The sequence below is a fragment of the Emydura macquarii genome, unplaced genomic scaffold (genome assembly GCF_026122565.2).
Source record: "Emydura macquarii macquarii isolate MOO-44397 ecotype Brisbane River unplaced genomic scaffold, CSIRO-AGI_Emac_v2 contig_705, whole genome shotgun sequence".
NCBI lineage: Eukaryota > Metazoa > Chordata > Testudines > Chelidae > Emydura > Emydura macquarii.
The window spans coordinates 4361113-4379306 of record NW_027130842.1 but is presented as its reverse complement, the minus strand read 5'-3'; the positions used below and the strand labels follow the sequence as shown (position 1 = coordinate 4379306).

The following is an 18194-nucleotide window of genomic DNA, read 5'->3' as shown; positions in this document are numbered from 1 at the left end:
GGGGAGTCATTGCTTGGGCAAGTCAAGAGCCAAGTAGGGTGCATACCCAGAGGGGTGTCTTTACCTGCCCTAGCAGTGCCTCACCATCTACACTGCTATTTATATCCATGCTGAAGAAGTGTGTAGTGTATGTACTCTACGCACCACCAAAAGAAGTGTGCAATGTAGATGTACCTTTACAGAGACCTACTATCAAGTTAAAAAGTGTCAAGAGCGACTGACCTTCTATACACATTGTATGCAGAAACCAAGTATCACATTGCATCATTTTATCACAATGTATCACAAAGTGCTTATTAAATAACTCTAAAACATGCAACAATCTGAAAATTGAGATATTTTAAAGACCCTTAAATGGTCACTCTTGCTTCCCGTTAATAAAAAAATAACTTTTGTGAATATTTTTCAGAGGTCCAAAGCCTCATGGATAAACCTGTTTATAAATGCAATATGCTAGCAATTCTACAGCTTATTGCCAAAAATAGTCTTTCATTCTAAACCTGATTTTTTTTTTTTTTTTTTTTTTTTTGGGGGGGGGGGGGGAGGGGACTGGCTTATAAATGGGCAATTCAGTCCTTAAACTGAATTGCCCTTTGCCAAACTTAAATAGAAAGATATAAAGTTATGGATGAAAGTAGTGCATTATTCATGCACAATAAATTATTTGCCTTACTTACTGAAGACGCCAATCCTGCCTGTTTAGTGCTCCATTGACTTCAAATGGGAATCCACACAGGCACAAAGGTACAATTGCAAGATAGGGATCTAATGCTCTGATCTTGCAACGTGCTACCTATCAGTGGCCCCCGAGACTGATCATGTAGTAATGAGAGAGGAGTCAGTGGGACTCCACATAGGCCAAAAGACCTGTCTACTCTCACCTATTTGAAGGATGGGGCTTAAGCATCCAGCAAGTGTATTAATCAGATGCAAGTACATGTGGGTATTAGTCTGGATAGCAAAATATTGAAATAACTGATTTGCACAGTAAGACAAAACTTTTTAAAAAATAAACTCTCATCCCTTTATTCTTCTAATTGCCATCCCTCACTTATAACAGATTGGGTGAGGCTTTCCTTTCAAGAAATGTCTTCATTTTCTGTGCAGCTATTGGGTCTGATCTACTTCTATACTAATGTAATTCCATTGAAGACAATGTGGTTACACCAGTAAAAAACTGAAGTACTGTATTGATTCAGGCCCCCTGCAGCTGAATGGACGTAAGTATCAACATACATAATTGGGTGCATTACAGAAATCTAAAATATACAGGCTGGGTCCACTTTCTTCTACTCTCAAATCTCTCACATCACTCAGAAAATATTTAATGATGTATTTGAAAGGAACCATTTGATCTGGATGTTTAATGGGTATAGGCCACTGTAAATTTTAAAGTTTGGGCTCTGTATGTACTCCCGTGTACTCCACTCAACTACAGAGTAAGTGCAGGGGCTTGGCAAAATGGTTACCAGACCAGCTAAGTCCAAAAAGATCTAGATGGATGGGCAATAATACCACACATTCACATAATCATCTCATAAATCTCATTATTAATCTGAGTTATCAGAGAGTCTTCAATTTGAGAGAAGATCTTCTATCACAAAACTCAAATTATATTACAACTTCAACTGACTCAGAGAGAGTATCAAATACAACTTGATCACCACAACTGGGGCTTACAATCCTAAATCATGGTCATCTTCTGATTTAACAAGTAATCTTAGAATTTTAATACCAGAGGAAGTAACTGAAACTTGGGCCCAGAGACTGGTTACCAAGAATGACGATGAGCATGGTATGGGTACATACTGATATTTACAAACTAGAATGAATGAAAGTTGCTGTTCCCTTGGTTTGCTTACTGAAGGCATTTATTTCCATTTCCTCCTTTGAGAAATGTTACCTTATGTTCCTAGTAAAGATTTTTGTACTATGTTTGTTACAGTTACATATACATGGCTTGTAAGAAGTTAAACAATGTTTGTAAAATATAACCAATTGCTTTTTGCCTTTTATAAGAAAAGATACATCTGAAGTGACATTTTCCAGTGATAGGAAAACTCAGCTGGACTCTTGAATCAACAGTGGAATGCATAGAGAGGATGTTATGGATCTGTAGGCAACCAATGTATACCAAAAGGACTGGGAAGAGACTGTTTTCCTACATACTGTACCTTCTCAACCAACAGTTTAGGACAAACCAGGAACAGAGTAAAGTTTTCCATAACTTCCTTCTTGTCTTTCTTGCTTATTCTATTTTTGAAGGATGCAGTCTTATGAACCTGTAGTCTTACTTTACTGTGTATATTAATGCCTATTCACTATAATACTGTCTCTCTGCAAGAAGAATATTTGGTATAAAAATATTAAATACAAGACTACTACATGAGTACAATTCTAAAGTTTTAGATTATAACTACACAGAAATCAGGCAAATCAAACCTACAGTTCCAATAGCATCAGTGATTCATCCTACATTATTTATATATGTAAAGCCAACATTACTATATATAGTGCAACAAAATACAACATGTGCACATGTATTATTGATTAAGCACATGTAATAATTATTTCATATATACACATACGATGCTCATCAGTTATCACTGATACAGGAACCATATATTTGCATTTCCTGACTTACACAATTCAAGTTTCGATTTTAGTTCTCCAAGCTATTTTTAAATAGCCAGTTGACTCAAGCCGAAAAGCTGTACAGTTCTCCTGACTCCCACTATAAACAGTAGTGGTCCCTCTTCCAAAGGGCTAGATCAGATCAGAATGTCACTAATTTTTTCATGGTAGTTGCACAGATTAACTTCTCCAGATTTAATAAAAGGCAAAAATTAAATATTTTTGTTTGTGTTCCCTTCCCACCCATTGAGCCTACATAAATCAGGGCGGCTAAAAAAATAAATCAATGATTGTTTTAAGTGTATGATTTTATTTCATTAAAACCAGTTTTGAATTTACCTTTGAATTACAATCCTCCAACTCAAGGACTGAGAGCACTAGAAATCTACTGAAATTAAACCAACTGTAAAACCTAGTTAGTTCAGCATGTTGAATCAATATTAAAGGCATTGCATGTCTATGCCATTACCCCCAACAGAGTACACCACACATGTGGTAATATATGACTTGTTTTCTTAAACATCAAGCAATTGTTTTAAGGAATATTTTAGCCAGTACTATGAAACAGTGACTGCGTTATTTTCAAAATCTCAATATTTTAAGTTTAATGAATGGAAGAACTGAGCAGAGCTTTAATTTGCAGCCACAGATCCACAGGATCTGTTCCATGCTCCAGTTTTTAAACAGTCCCTTGGAGGAATCCTTTCTGTGTGGCAGACTCTCAAGGGGTCCCTCCCACTCTTCCTTAAAGGCAGGTCATATGGCCTCAATGCCTTGGAGACTGAACGTCTGGGATCCAGCACTCCTGCTTCACACCAAGAGATCTGCCCACCAAGTCCAAATGAGACAGACTCTTGGTCAGAGACTTTTACACTCTCCAGAGATCAATACACCACAGCAAGTATTTGCCGTGACACCAGGCAGCTTTTTCAAGACACAGTAGAATTTATTAGTCAATGGGAACACAGCATCTGGAAGTCTTTAGGTTAGCATAAAGAAGACATAAGACATAGTTAAGACATAGCGCATTGTGGCCAAGCCAGTCTTCCACCAAGCCAAGCTCCCATGGAATCCCTTCCTGGCTCTGGCTCTTTGTCAGTCCAACATGAGAGCGGTCTCTCTCCAAAGGGCAGCCCTTAACTCAGCCACCTGACATCTTTCTCTGTTGTTTTCAAGCTGGGGCCTGTGCTCTGCTTCCCTGATGGAGGTGTGAGAAAAATCTCCTTCCCATTGGTTGCTGTGAATATCTTGGTCATTGGGGTTCCTCTTGTCTTTTCAGATTCTCCATTGATATAGGCCAGTTTCAGCCAGTCCTTTAAAGACCCATTCATTCCACCCCAGATGGCTATTGTGACACAAACACCTCATGTCTCTTACTCTGCTCCAAGAGCAACTTAATCCTTTTGCACCCATTGGGTAGCAAAGCAAAGTACTGCAGGAAACTGAGGCACACACAGTGTTCATAAAAGCTGTACAGCTAAATCCCACTTCATCACACATGCATCATCATTTTCTTCATTAAACACGATGCTAGTTTATTACCTCCCTCTTCTCTGTCTGTTTAACAAATATGAATACTATAGTCAAAAAGAAAATATTGTCCCTGGACCTATTGCTAGAAGCTGGTTTACCATTTAAACACAATCTGCTTTCAGGTAGCTGTCTAACCTAATTCATTCAGTGGTTCAACTTTCAAATTTTGACAGCTCACATGCAAAGAACAGGTCACTTCCAGTCCTGAAATTGAGTGGCCAGCAAGACTAATCAATGAATAGCAGACACCTATGTCATAAAAGCATGCATCTGTTTAGTAGAACTTTTTGCAACATTGAGGACTCTTGGCCAAATACCAACTTAAGTAGTTCTTGCTCTGCTTATATACAATTCCTCCTGTAGTTTTGATTGAAGTTGTTCTTCTTTTGTTCTGTAATTCTTTTAGGGAGGGGAAATGAACACGTAGTGTTGCTGTAATAGAATGGCTTCTAGGTTTATGTCCAGGCATGGCTGCATTTCAGCAACATGAATATCAAGTTCTGATTCACCAAATGTATGCTTGGAAACAAGGCTTGTTTCCAAGCAATCTCATATACTGGTACAGTAATTTTGTCTTGTTACAGTCTAACAACTACTTGTATATAACTTAGTGTCTAATAAATAGAAACAACACTAACAAACATTAACATTCTGAATAAAAGCACACTGAGCCAAGATATATCATTGGTGTGAAAGCTAAAACATAACAATCAGTAAAAAAGAACTTTTCTTTAGGAAACAAAAACATGATTGAAGATTGCTTCACACTGAGTTCTATTCTACAGATTTAAGCCACTATAAAAGTTTTGAATAAAACAGACAACTTAGATCAGTCCTCCCTGATGTAAGATGTATTAACCTGTTTCTACTGACTGCGAAAAACAGAATGACCAATGTAGAAGGAACCCCACACACATACACTTCATGATGTAAAGACGCTTTAAATTCCCTCCTCCATGGCCTTTAATTCTGAGTCAGTAAACTAATCCCTGTGTCTCAGGAAGCAAAGAGAGCCTAATAATTAATGCAGATCTCCAATGCTACAGCCCTAGTAGGCTAGCAGTGTGAAATTCCAGCTCGTGATATGAATAAAGGGGTAACTGTAGTGAGATTACTGAATCGCCCTTTTAAGTTCAGTACTCATTGCTAGAGAAAGGAACTGAATCTTACCCATAGTAGAAACACATCCCCCATTGGTCTCTTACTCAAAGTTGGGCTAGCCTTCTGCATTTGGACTTTCAGTTCTGTGAAGTAAGCTGTTTCCTCAAAACTTCTGCATTTCTGTAATCCTGAATTTCTATGAAAAGGACTTTAATTAGAAAAAGGATATGATTTTTTAAAATCATTGTGTGTTATTGTAATTCAAGTATCTTTTTAAAGTTGCAAACCATATGGATTTTTTTCTTGTATTTTAGGCCCAATCTTGCAACATGCTGATTGATGCAACATACAACTCCCAGTGTCTGCAGTCCTGAATAGCAATGGGAGCGAAGTCACTTGGCATCTCAGTGATCTAACCTTTAGGCTGAATTTGTTTAACTGTGGACAAACCAATAACTTTTGTCTAAGGTGTTGTAGGCAGAGATGTAGAGAACAAAGGATGGGTTCAGGATCCATCACTGTCAAGCAGACAAAAGCATGCATCTGTATGATAAGGTAAGGGAGGGTAGAGAAAGAGCTTTCAGACCTCTCCAATACCCAGAAACTGTTTTGTCACTGCTGTTGACAAACAAACAAACAAATGGGAGAGGGGTCTGGAATGAGTGGGTGCATTCTTAATTCTTACAATAGTCCATCAGTTTCAAAGAAATCTGTTTTTAAAATACCTCCTAAAGCAAAGCCTCTAATAAATATAGGGCCTGACCCAGAAACCCTTACTTATGCAAGTACTCCAATTAGTCATATTTAGTTTAAACTAATCACATGAGCATGGAGTCCTGCCCTTAGTTAACCATTCTGAGAGCACATCATTTTTAAAATTTCCTGACACCTGTGTATTTGCTTACCTCTCACACATATAGGGACAATATTTATTATACTCATCAATACTATCCAATTGCTTCTATCTGCACAGATTGGTAATTTTATTAACTGTTTTGTCCACAAAAGCAAGTAATTGCACAGTTTCTAGAATCCTACAAATAGGTACTACAAATATTGCACAAAAGCTTTTTTTAAAAAAAAAATAAAATAAAGTGCACTGGTATAGATGATAAAACAGTTACGTTTAATTGAGTTTGAGATCAACAGAATTATGTACCACAAGTTATGGTTTAGTATCTTATTAAGGGTCAGATTTGTATATCCTTATTCACACTTAGCAGTACTCTACCTCCACAAGTGGTCCTATTTAAATCACTCAACAAGTAGACTCTGATACCCAGTATCACCAAAATGCCAGCATGGAATTTGATTTGTTACACACAGCAGAAAATATTTGATAGAGAACTTAGACACAGTGATTTGTACTCCATAAATATGTGGAATATTTCCTTTTGAAAACTGAACCACTGATAAATTATTCTTACACAAATTCTCTGGTCCTCTTTAGATACTCCAGCCCCACGATGTAATCTGTTTTTAAATTATAACTGTTGGCCAGGCACAGCTTTCAGCATATCCTTGTTACTGCTGGGCCTACCTTTTTGATTTTCTGTTTTAAAATATTAAAATCAGGATATTTTTATATATTTCTTCCAGCCTACCATTTCTAATTGAAAGTAAATAAAATAGTTCTTAGGAGCCTGTATAGTCACAGTTAAACACTACAGAAAGGTACCTCTTAAGTTTTTCTGGGTTTTTTTTTTTGTTTGTTTTCAATCTGCTTGGATAGATTTCACATGTTAATACGCTAATAAATTGTGAGGAATTTCTTTGACAATTTTTTTCCCCCAAAACTTACAGTATTGACATTAGTATTCAGCAATACAGAATATTTCAAACTACTGTTTCATCTATGAAAAGATGAAAGAATGTTACCTGCATTTAAAGTTATTTATTTTAAATTAGCCAGACAGTAATCATGATAAACTTAAGGTGGGCATATTTTAAGACACCAATAAAAAAGTAGTTGAAACTACATTGCTGACCTTGTGCATTACAGTACATCACGGGAGTGATTATCACTTTAAATACATGTGAGACAGACATGACGGTGTGCGGTCACTTAATACATGTGGCATTATATTTCTAACCATACCATCTTGCACTATGGTCCAACTCCAATCTCTCAAATTAAGCAGGGTCAGGGGAAGTCACTACCCATGTGGGAGACCTGACAATCACATAGGTGCTATAGGAAGTGGTTGTGGTGATTCAGAGGAAATAGCTACATCTACAAAGAGCATTGAAACAATCCCTTAGCAGGGAAAGAGGAAACTACATTCTTAGGAAAGCCATTTGAAAATGAGACTGTATAAAAAAAAAAAAGTCTTAATCATGGAACCACAGACTGCAGCATAATGCATATGCACAAGGGGGCTGAATTAAGGTTGGACAGGCAACCTTAATTCTGGCATTTCCTACCTTTTGAATGATTGATTCCCCAACCTGAATGTTCTTTTAATACAGGGGTTCTCAAACTTTTTTTTGCTGGGACCCCCTTTGAAAATATTTCAAGCTGTATCGACCTTGCCCCCCTTCCCAAAGTGATGACCCTCCCCCATGCCATTCCATTCTTACTGGCATGCATGGGGGCTGACAGCTCGTGACCCTTCCCATAATAACCTCACACCCCCCTGAGGAGCCACGATCCCCAGTTTGAGAATCGCTGTTTTAACATAACTTATGTGTAATAATAGGTATATTATAATATTACCAAAAAATTGAGGGGGTGCTGGGGAAAAATCAAGTTATGGTAGTCTATAGTAGAACAATATTCACTTAGGGCAACTGAAAACATTCTCAAAACTCACTGCGTATCACAACTCAAGGGTTCTGAACATAAAAACAGCCATACTGGGTCAAACCAATGATCCGTCTAGACCAATATCTTGTCTTCTGACAGTGGTCAATGCCAGGTGCTTCAGAGACAATGAACAGAACAGGTAATCATCAAGTGACCCATCCTCTGTGTCACATCCCCAGCCTCTGGCAAACAGCAATCCCTGTCTATCCTAGCAAATAGACACTGATGGGCCTATCTTCCATAAACGTATTGAGTTCTTTTTTGAACCCCCGTTATAGTTTTGGCCTTCACAACATCCTCTGGCAAGAAGCTCAGGTTGACTGTGCATTGTGTGAAGAAATACTTCCTTTTGTTTCTTTTAAACCTACTCCCTATTAACTTCATTTGGTGATCCCTAGTTTGTGTGATAAGGACTAAATAAACTCCTATTTACTTTCTCCACAGCAGTCATGATTTTATAGACCTGTAATATCTCCCCTTAGTCATCTCTCTTCCAAGCTCAGAAAATCCCAATCTTATTAATCTCTCTTCACATGGAAGCTTTTCCAAACCCTAATCATTTTTGCTGCTCTTTTCTGTATCTTTTCCAATTCCAATATATCTTTTTTGAGATAGAGCAACCAGGTCTGCATGCAGTATTCAAGATGCAGGTGTACAATGGATTTACACAGAGGCAATATGATATTTCTGTTTTATTATCCATCCTTTTCCTAATGATTCCCAACATTCTGTTTGCTTTGGTGACTGCTGTTGCACAACGAGTGGATATTCTCAGAGAACTACCCACAATGACTCCAGGATTTCTTTCTTGAGTGGTAACAATTAATTTAGACCCCATCTAAATTATGTTTTCAAATGTGCATTACTTTCCATTTGTCAACATTGAATTAATCTGCCATTTTGCTGGCCAATCACCCAGTTTTGTGAGAGCCCTTTGTAACTCTTCACAGCATGCTTTGGATTTAACTATCTTGAGTAATTTTGTGTCATCTACAAATTTTGCCACCTCACTGTTTGCCACTTTTTCCTGATCATTTGTGAATATGTTGAACAGTATCAATCCCAATACAGACCCTTGGAGGACACCACTATTTACCTCTCTCCATTCTGAGAATGGACTATTTATTTCTACCCTTTGTTGCTTATCTTTTAACCAGTTACTGATCCATGAGACAACCTTCCCTCTTATCCCATGACTGCTTACCTTGCTTAAGACCCTTTGGTGAGGGACCTTGTCAAAGGCTTTTTGAAAATCTAAATACACTATATCCACAGGATCACCCATGTCCACATGCTTGTTGACCCCCTCAAAGAATTCTAGTAGATTGGTGAGGCATGATTTCCCTTCATAAAAATCATGTTGACTCCTCCCCAACAAATCATATTTATCTATGTGTCTGATAATTCTGTTCTTTACTATAGTTTCAACAATTTGCTTGGTACTGAAGATAGGCTTACTGGCCTATAATTGCCAGGATCGCCTCTGGAGCCTTTTTTAAAATTGGCGTCACATTTGCTATCCTCCAGTCATCTGTTACTGAATCTGATTTAAATGATAGTTACATATCACAGTTAATAGATCTGCAATTTCACATCTGAGTTCCTTCAGAACTCTTGGGTGGATACCAGCTGGTCCTGGTGACTTATTATGGTTTATTAATTTGTTCCAGAACCTCCTCTAACACCACCTCAATCTGGGACTGTTCCTCAGATTTGTCACTTAAAAACAATGGCTCAGATTTGGGAATCTCCCTCATATCCTCAGCCGTGAAGCCCGATGCAAAGAATTAATTTAGTTTCTCCGCAATAGCCTTATCTTCCTTGAGTGTTCCTTTAGCATCTTGATCATCCAGTGGCCCCACAGGTTGTTCAGCAGGTGTCCTTCTGCTGTACTTAAAAAAATGTTTGCTGTTACTTTTCAAGTCTTTGGCTAGCTGTTCTTCAAATTCTTTTTTGGCCTTCTTAATTATTTTTACACTCCACTTGCCAGAGTTTATACTCTTTTCTATTTTCCTCAATACAATTTAACTTCCACTTTTTAAAGAATACTTTTTGCCTCTAACTGTTTCTTTTACTTTGTTGCTTAGACATGGTAGCACTTTTTTGGTCTTCTTACTATGTTATTAAATTTGGGATATACATTTAAATTGAGCCTATATTATGATGTCTTAAAAAGTTTCCATGGAGCTTGCAGGGATTTCACTTTTGGCACTGAACCTTTTAATTTCCGTTTAATTTACTCACTTTTATATAGCTCCTCTTTCTGAAATTAAAAGCTACCATGGTGGACAACTTTGGTGACCCCCCCCTCCGAGGATGTTAAATTTTATGATGCTATTATGTTATGGTCACTATTACCAAGTGGTTTAGCTATAGTCACCTCTTAGACCAGATCCTGTGCTCCACTTAGGACTAAATCAAGAATCGCCTCTCCTATTATGGGTTCCAGAACTACCTGCTCCAAGAAGCAGTCATTTAAGATGTCAAGAAACTTTAATTCTGCATCTTGTTCGGAGGTGACATGTACACAGTTAATATGGGAATAGTTAACATCTCTCATTATTGAGTTTTTTGTTTTTATGACCTCTTTAATCTGAGCATTTCACAGTCACTATCCTATCCTGGTCAGGTGGTCGGTAGTAGATCCTTACTGCAATATTCAGTATGGAATTACTATCCATAGAAATTCTATGGCACTGTTCAGTTCATTTAAGATTTTTATTTCATTTAAATCTATGCTTTCTTTCACATATAGTGCCGCTCCCCCACCAGTATGACCTATTCTGTCCTTCCAATATATTTTGTACCCTGGTATTACTGTGTCCCATTGATTATCCTCATTCCACCCAGTTTCTGTGATGTCTATTATATCAATATCCTCATTTAATACGAGGCACTTAAGTTCATCCATCTTAATATTTAGACTTCTAGCATTTGTATATAAGCACTTAAAAAATTGTCACTTTTTACCTGTCTGCCATTATGTGATGTAACTGAATGGGACTCTTATTTGACTGTCTCATCAGATCCTATCCATATTTTATCCTCTTCCATCCTGTCCTCCTTATTAGGATATAGAGAATTTCCATTAATAGATCCTCCCCAAGGGATGTCTGTCCGAACCACATGATCCTCCGCACCTGTCAGCTTTCTCCCAGCCCTTAGGTTAAAAAGTGCTCTACAAACTTTTTCATTTTACATGCCAGCAATCTGGTTCCATTTTGGTTTAGGTGGAGCCCATCTTAGCTGTGTAGGCACCCCCTTTCCCAAAAGGTTCCCCACTTCCTAATAAATCTAAACCCCTCCTCCCTACACCATTGTCTCATCCATGCATTGAGACCTTGCAGTTCTGCCTGTCTAACTGGCCCTGCGTGTGGAACTAGAAGCATTTCAGAGAATGCTACCATGGAGGTCTTGGACTTCAGCCTCTTACCTAGCAGCCAGGACCCCTCTCCTATGCTTCCCTATTCATTGGAACCTACATGTAGCACGACCACCAGCTCCTTCTCAGCACTATCTAGATGTCTCAGGAGAGCCACAACCTTCACACTCGGCAGGCAAGTCACCGTGTGGTTCTCCTGGTCATCACAAACCCAACTATCTGTTTCTGATGATCGAGTTACCCATTACTATTACCTGTCTTTCCCTAATAACTGGAGTTCCCTCCCCTGGAGAGGTATCCTCAATCTGAGAGGATACCATGACATATCTATAAGGAAGGTCCCAACTATGGGATCGTTTCCCTCCGCTCCAGTTTGATATTCTCCTTCCCTGAGACTTTCATCCTCCTCATCAGTACAGAGGCTGTCAAACTGGGGGTGGGATCATTCTACTGTGTCCCGCCCGGAAAGTCTCATCTATGTACCTCTCTGTCACCCTTAGCTCCTCCAGTTCAGATACACAGGTCTCCAAGCCTGTATGCGGTCTCTGAGGGCCAGGAGTTCCTTTCACCAAATGCACACATACGCCACCCGCCCACAGGGCAGGTAATTATACATATTGCATTTAGTGCAATAAACTGGATAACCTCCACTCTGTTGCTGTATTTCTGCCTGCATTCTCTTTTTCCTCCTGCAGCTCTTTCTTTTATTGCGGTTTGTTTTTTTATTGGGGGGGTGGGGGGTGTTATTGTCTTTAGTTTACAGAATGTTAATGAAGTGTACCTACCCCCACCCCCCGACTCCTCCTGTAAACTTCCTCACAGAACTCCCCTCTTAGTTGACCGTGTTGCTAACTCCTCTGGTCACTCAGATGTGGGCTTTTTCAACTCTGGTTCCCCCTGAGTAGCCCCACCCACTGGTTAAGGGTTGAGGGGTGCTAAAGGGCTTGGGGATCAAAACATCCTCAAGCAGCTCTCAGCCTTGCCTAGCAGGCCACCAGGATCAGCACACAGTACCCCAAACAAAGAGACCGCATGACATACTTCAGACAAGCAGCAAGCACACCACAAACACAAACCCACACACTACAGACAACAAACTCACCCCAAGGGTCACATAGTCGCGCCTCCTTTAACCTGGAGAACTCCCTCACAAAACTCCCATTAGCTGCCCTGCTAGTTTGAAAAAATCCTTTTTAATCAGCTAAGAATAGGTGAAATATATGAGATTTATTAACCCTTTTGTCTCTAAGACCCTATCTACTCTATAGCTTCAACTAAGATTCATAGACTTTAAAGACAGCAGAAACTTTATTATGATTCCCCCAGATGGGGGACCCACTTGCAAAACTGCTATATTTTATAGTGTAGTCAATACTGCACAGCATGTGTTGGGTTTTTCTAAGACCGTGTCTTGAATCAACCTAAAGCTTTAGACATACCAGTTGGAATATAACCTAACACAGGGATAGTCAATAGGTAGACCATGGGCCAAATCTGGACCAACAGACATTTTTGAACAGACCCCGAAATTATTTTATTTACTTAATCATCATTAAAAAAAATGATAGTATTTTCTTTGAAGTCTGGACCTAGACTATACCTTGACCAAGAAATTTGGACTTTGACAAAAAAATAATTGACTACCCCTGACCTAAGACAACTGTGAGCAGGAGTTACCATCTGATGGCTGTTTGGTGACCAATGTAAAATGAGGTTAGCGTCCACGTAACAAACACCTTCATAACGGGCACCTTTGTTGGCAGCCTCAGTGGAGAAGAAAAAAGCCTGACTGGAGACAGAAGTCAGAACTTACTTCAAACAGTGGTCCTGTCAGGCTAGGGATGAGGCACGTGGGCTGGCAGAGCAGTCTGAACATACTTGCACTGCCCAATACTGCACTTGTGCCATGGAGAAGTGAACTTCCGTCTCCAGGGTTGTCAAGGAGACTAGCATTTTTACAAGCATTGAATCCTAAGAGAAAAAAATTGAATAAAAAGGAACTTCTCGGCATGGATTTTCCAAAAGGCAGCTTGGACTTCTCAAGAACCTGATTAGAATAGAACAAAGGTATGCAAAGTACTTGGTACAATCAGGCTTCTTCTTTAAAAAGAAAAAAAAAAAACTGTCCAACTGCAGGGGAACTGACAGTGCTATCAGTGTAATACTCAGAACTCCTATTGTCTTCAAAAGGCATCTGTACAAGAAATGAGGTATGGTTACAAGCCTCCCCCCGTCCCAAACACACACACCACACCTACCCACAATACTTCCGGTATTCCACTGGTTTAATCTGGATTAGGGAAACCACCCACACACCCAGGATCTTTTTCCCTCTTTTTGTCACCTTGAAGTGGGCAGTTCATACTGAAAATACCTCAACCAAAATCACCTTATGTGTGCTAACAGGCCCAATACTTATCCTCTGATTAAATAAAAGTGTTATCACAGAGCATGACAATAAAGGTAAAAAGGATGCACAAATTCTCTAACTTCAATTTTTCCCATTCGTGCATCTGAACCAAAAATAGGACCTTATAATTTACTTTACAGAACTATACAGAGTATAATTATATTCTTATAAAAACAGTTTGATAGAGGCCTAGTGAAGTAAAAAGGTTTGTAATTAACAGTTAAATATTAATTCCATTAAATATATGCAATAGGACCTCTCCCCAAAAATGAAGCGATACTCTTGAAAATTTGTCACCGTTGATTAACAGCAGTATGTAAAATTGTCATATCAAAGTATAAATTCAATTGCATCTACTCTCCCAGCCTTGTCAACATACTGATAATGGGAAAAGTTAAACTGGTCCTGGTTTCCATGGGGCTTTTCACAGACTTGAGGGTCCATGACGGTCCTCACAGACATGACTACATGACCGTCCAGGGCCTACTGTTTTACTTGCCTGTCAGAAAAACCCAGAATCCCCTAACTTGCGTGGGGTTTGTACAATTCTGAATATTCATTTAAAGTAACTAAAGTCTGGCATGCTATCAAAAAAATGCAAATGGTAAAATAAGTTTCCACAAGAAAGCAGCCTATCAATGTGCTCTGAGCCAAAACAACAGAGCAGGGAAAATCAGTTTCAAAAGAATGACACAGTCTCCAAATATGACGACATTACACTTCTTTATGTTAACTTTAAATTTATTTTTGTCATTTTATAATACACCGTAATATAGTTTTTGTTTTGTTTTGTTTTTTTAAATTGTGACTAAATAAATGGTCACTTCTAACAAGTGTTTTAAATGAAGGAGCAATTTCCACCCAGAGCACTGTATTATGCCAACAGTTTTAAAGCAAAGATCCTCATTCATCTTGAAGAGGATTTCTGCTTGAACATGAATGATACAGGCCCTGTACCAGTGCAATCCAATAATCCTACGATGTAATACTTCCAATATTCCCTTCAAAGGACAGCAAAACAGTTACACATCTGACCTTCCTGTAAGCCTTTGCCAAAGTAAGTGTTTGGAGTCAGGGCACTGGCAGGGGATGGTGTCTGACTTCCTTTTAATCCTGGCCATTGATGGTGAATAGGCAGGGCTTGCTGACTGACAGTTTGTTACAGCCCTGGATGGAGGTCTACCGTTCTATTTTAGAAATCTGAAGAAATAAAAATAAGTTACCTAAGAGTTTAAGTTGTAAGTGCGCCCAGAGGCCCTATGATGGGAGCAGGTTTCTAAAAATGCAGGGGTAAGAATAGCCACCCAATACTCAGACAGTAGCAGCCTTCATTAGGCTGTGCTGATCACATACATTATGCCCTAATCTCAGTAACTGCCAATTCTTAGATTGCTATTCCCCACCCGAAGCGGTGCCTTTATCGGGTTTGCTTTCAGGGTGTGTAAACTGTCCGGCCCCAGTGCCTAGACAGCAGACAAAGTGCTCTCCACTTGTTTGATACTAATGCAGTAAATGCACGTACTCTTGCAAGCAAGGGGGGCGGGGGACACTTGCAAGTTAACCTCAGGCTGCATCACAGGGTCCAGCCCCGAGCTCGGTGTGAGCAGATCACCGCCCCCCTCCCTCGCCTTTTAGTTTCAAGGCCATCACCCGACTCCAAGAGGAGATTCGCCTCCCCGCCCCCCAGTAACTTTTCCTCTCGGTCTTTTTCCGACGACCACGCTCCTGGCTTCTCCCCCGCCCCGCAGCCTGGGGCTGAGCGCGCATCACACGCGCTGGGCGGCGCAGACACAGCCCCCCGCAGCGCCGGGAAGGAAAATAAAATGGGGGCGGGAAGAGAAAGGAAAAGACAAGGAGTCCCTGGGCAAGGAAAAGCCTTCACCAGCCACCCCTCCCTCCTCCTCCTCCTCTCCCCCAGCGCCTGCACGGCGGGGAGCGCATGGCGGAGCTGCTCCCCAGGACATTTTCTTTCCCGGCGGGCAGCATGGCCCTTTCCTGGAAATGCACCAGCGGGCCTTTGCTTTGGGCTCGGCGCAGGGAGGCCAGAGCCCGGCCGGGGACGGCTGGGTGCTGCCTCGCTCGCCACCCAGCAGAGCCCCCGCCGGGGCAGGGGGAGGCAGAAGTTGCCCATCACGCGACTGCGGAAACCAGGGGACCTCCCCCGCCGCCGCCCCCTGGCTCTTACCGCTCTTGCTGTCGCTGGGAGCCGCGCCGGCTGCAGCCACCGCTCCCCCGCTGCTGCTGCCGCTGCCGCCGCCGCCTCCTCCTCCGGCCGCCGCCGCGGCTGCTCCGGATCCTCCAGCCGCCCCGGCCGCGGCGCCCGCCGCCGCCGCCGCTCCCATCGCTGCGCCCGCCGCCGCCGCCAGGGCCAGGACTCCATTTTCCTGCTCGTCCCCGCTGCTGTTGGCGCGCTTGTTCTTCCTGCCCTTGCTGCTCTTCTGGTTCGGCATCGCGGAGGGGAGCGGCAGGAGGCTGAGGCGGCCGCTGGTGAAGAGGCGGCGGCGGGCGGCGTTTGCTGCTGCTGCTGCTACCACCACCCCCGGCTCATTCCGGCTGCATTGCAAACAGGGCGCCCGCCCAGGGAGGGAGAGAGGAGCTGGCGGCTGCTGCTGCTGCGGCGGCGGCGGCTCCCCCGGACTCAGTACGTGCTCCCAGACCCAGTCCCTGCCCTCCCGGGCGGGCACCACCGCGGCCAGTCCAGCCCCGCTGCGCTGCGCGCACACACCCGGCCCGGGGGAAGCAGCAGCAGCAGCGCCGCCGCCAGCCTGGGGAAAGGCGTGTCCCGCTTGTTTTGATTCTGCTTCCCCTACTATCGCTCTGCCCCGCCCCTCTCGGCTTCCTCCGTTTACACGCACTCGCGCTGCTGATGACAGAGGGAAGCAGCGCAAGTGAAAGCGCTACGGGGCTGGGTTTCCACCCGGGCAGCAAAGAAAGCAGGAGGGGGCTCAGCTGGGAGTGGGAAACCCGCCCCCCTTCCCCACCCCGCCGGCTGGCAGTGTTGTAGGAGAAGGGGCTGGCAACGGGAGGCTCCCCGCTTTGGCCTAGGCGAAGCCTCACGCACGCTCACAGCCAGCTCCCTGGGAGCTCTCATCTGCCTCTTTTCCTAAAGAGAAAACCCCAAAAAGGCAAGAAGAGAGGTGGGGTAAACTTGTGTTAAGTGTATTTGGCTGGAAATGCCTCTTCTTCTCCCCGGAAAATAGCTGGAGCCCGGGAAAGCCAACTATTCTGGGACTCATGGTAAAAACCACAAGTTTTTTTCCCCCCCTTAAAGGTGAGAATCTGAGAGTTCATTTAAAATGAGTTCTTTTCTAGTCCTCATGATTGCAGAGAAAAGCTTTAAAATGTGACCCAAGTGCACCCTATACATTCAGAAACCAAACAGTGATGCAAATGAGCACAAAAATTTGGATTTTTAAGCCAATCTCATGATTTTTTGCAGCCTGGCTAATGATTTTTGAATGCTTGGGGTTGCCAATACTGGATATGAATGCTGGGATGCTGTGCATCAAACAAAGGGAGGGGGTCCTCTTAAAAACTTGATAGGTGGTCACCATAGTATGAGCTGCAAACCTCCTTTGGCACATAAGTGCCCTCCTTAAGGCCCGGATTCTGCAGCCTGCTCATAATAAATAAGAATAATATAGCATCTGTCTGAGCGACTCTAGAGTGATTCAAAATTACCATTTAAAAAAAATTATTATATATGCCTCATCTACACTGCTTGGTTAACGTGTGTTACTTGAAGCAGTTTCCCAGATAGGTTCTTGCATAGTTCCTTAAAATGTTCCAAATCATCCTGTACCTTTACCCTGTATCTTAATGTTCCAATCAATTGGCTGCCACCTTTAGTATATTACCCTCTTAGAAAAGCCCCTTACGAAAAGTTTTAAAATGACTAAGTCAGTTTCTTTGCCCATAGATATCAACATTTTAGATGCTTTGTCATCAGGGCAGGTAGGAATTTTCCCCCAATATCTACTTTTCAATAATGTGGGCTGTTGTTTGCTAATGGACATTATCCACAGCTTTGAAACTTCTGAATTACACTCCTTCCTGCTGCTAAGAATTTCACAAAAAAATCACTAGCTGAGCAGCGAAAGTGTGGCCAACTCAAGGGAATAAGGCCAATACCAGTAGAGCCAAATCATGATCCCACTAATATTAAGAGCAAAACCTCCATTTACTTTAATGGGACCAGGATTTGGCTGTGTCTTTGAGTGATTTCTCAGGACAGAAAAATGAATTTTAATCTGAAAGGAAAGCAGGGGCTGGAAAAAGTGTATTTCCCATCACTAGTACAGACTACAGTCACTGCATTAGCAAAAAAT

General features: G+C 41.7%; 1 protein-coding gene across 1 annotated transcript in view; it reads right to left on the bottom strand.

The window, feature by feature from the left end:
* Nucleotides 1-16748, bottom strand: part of HECA (hdc homolog, cell cycle regulator) — a 36807-nt gene extending 20059 nt beyond the window's left edge. The window contains exon 1 of the mRNA XM_067542336.1: nt 16052-16748. Coding sequence (XP_067398437.1) covers nt 16052-16316 — 265 coding nt within the window. The 5' untranslated portion in view covers nt 16317-16748. The remainder of the gene's footprint in view (nt 1-16051) is intronic.
* Nucleotides 16749-18194: the final 1446 nt, after the last annotated feature.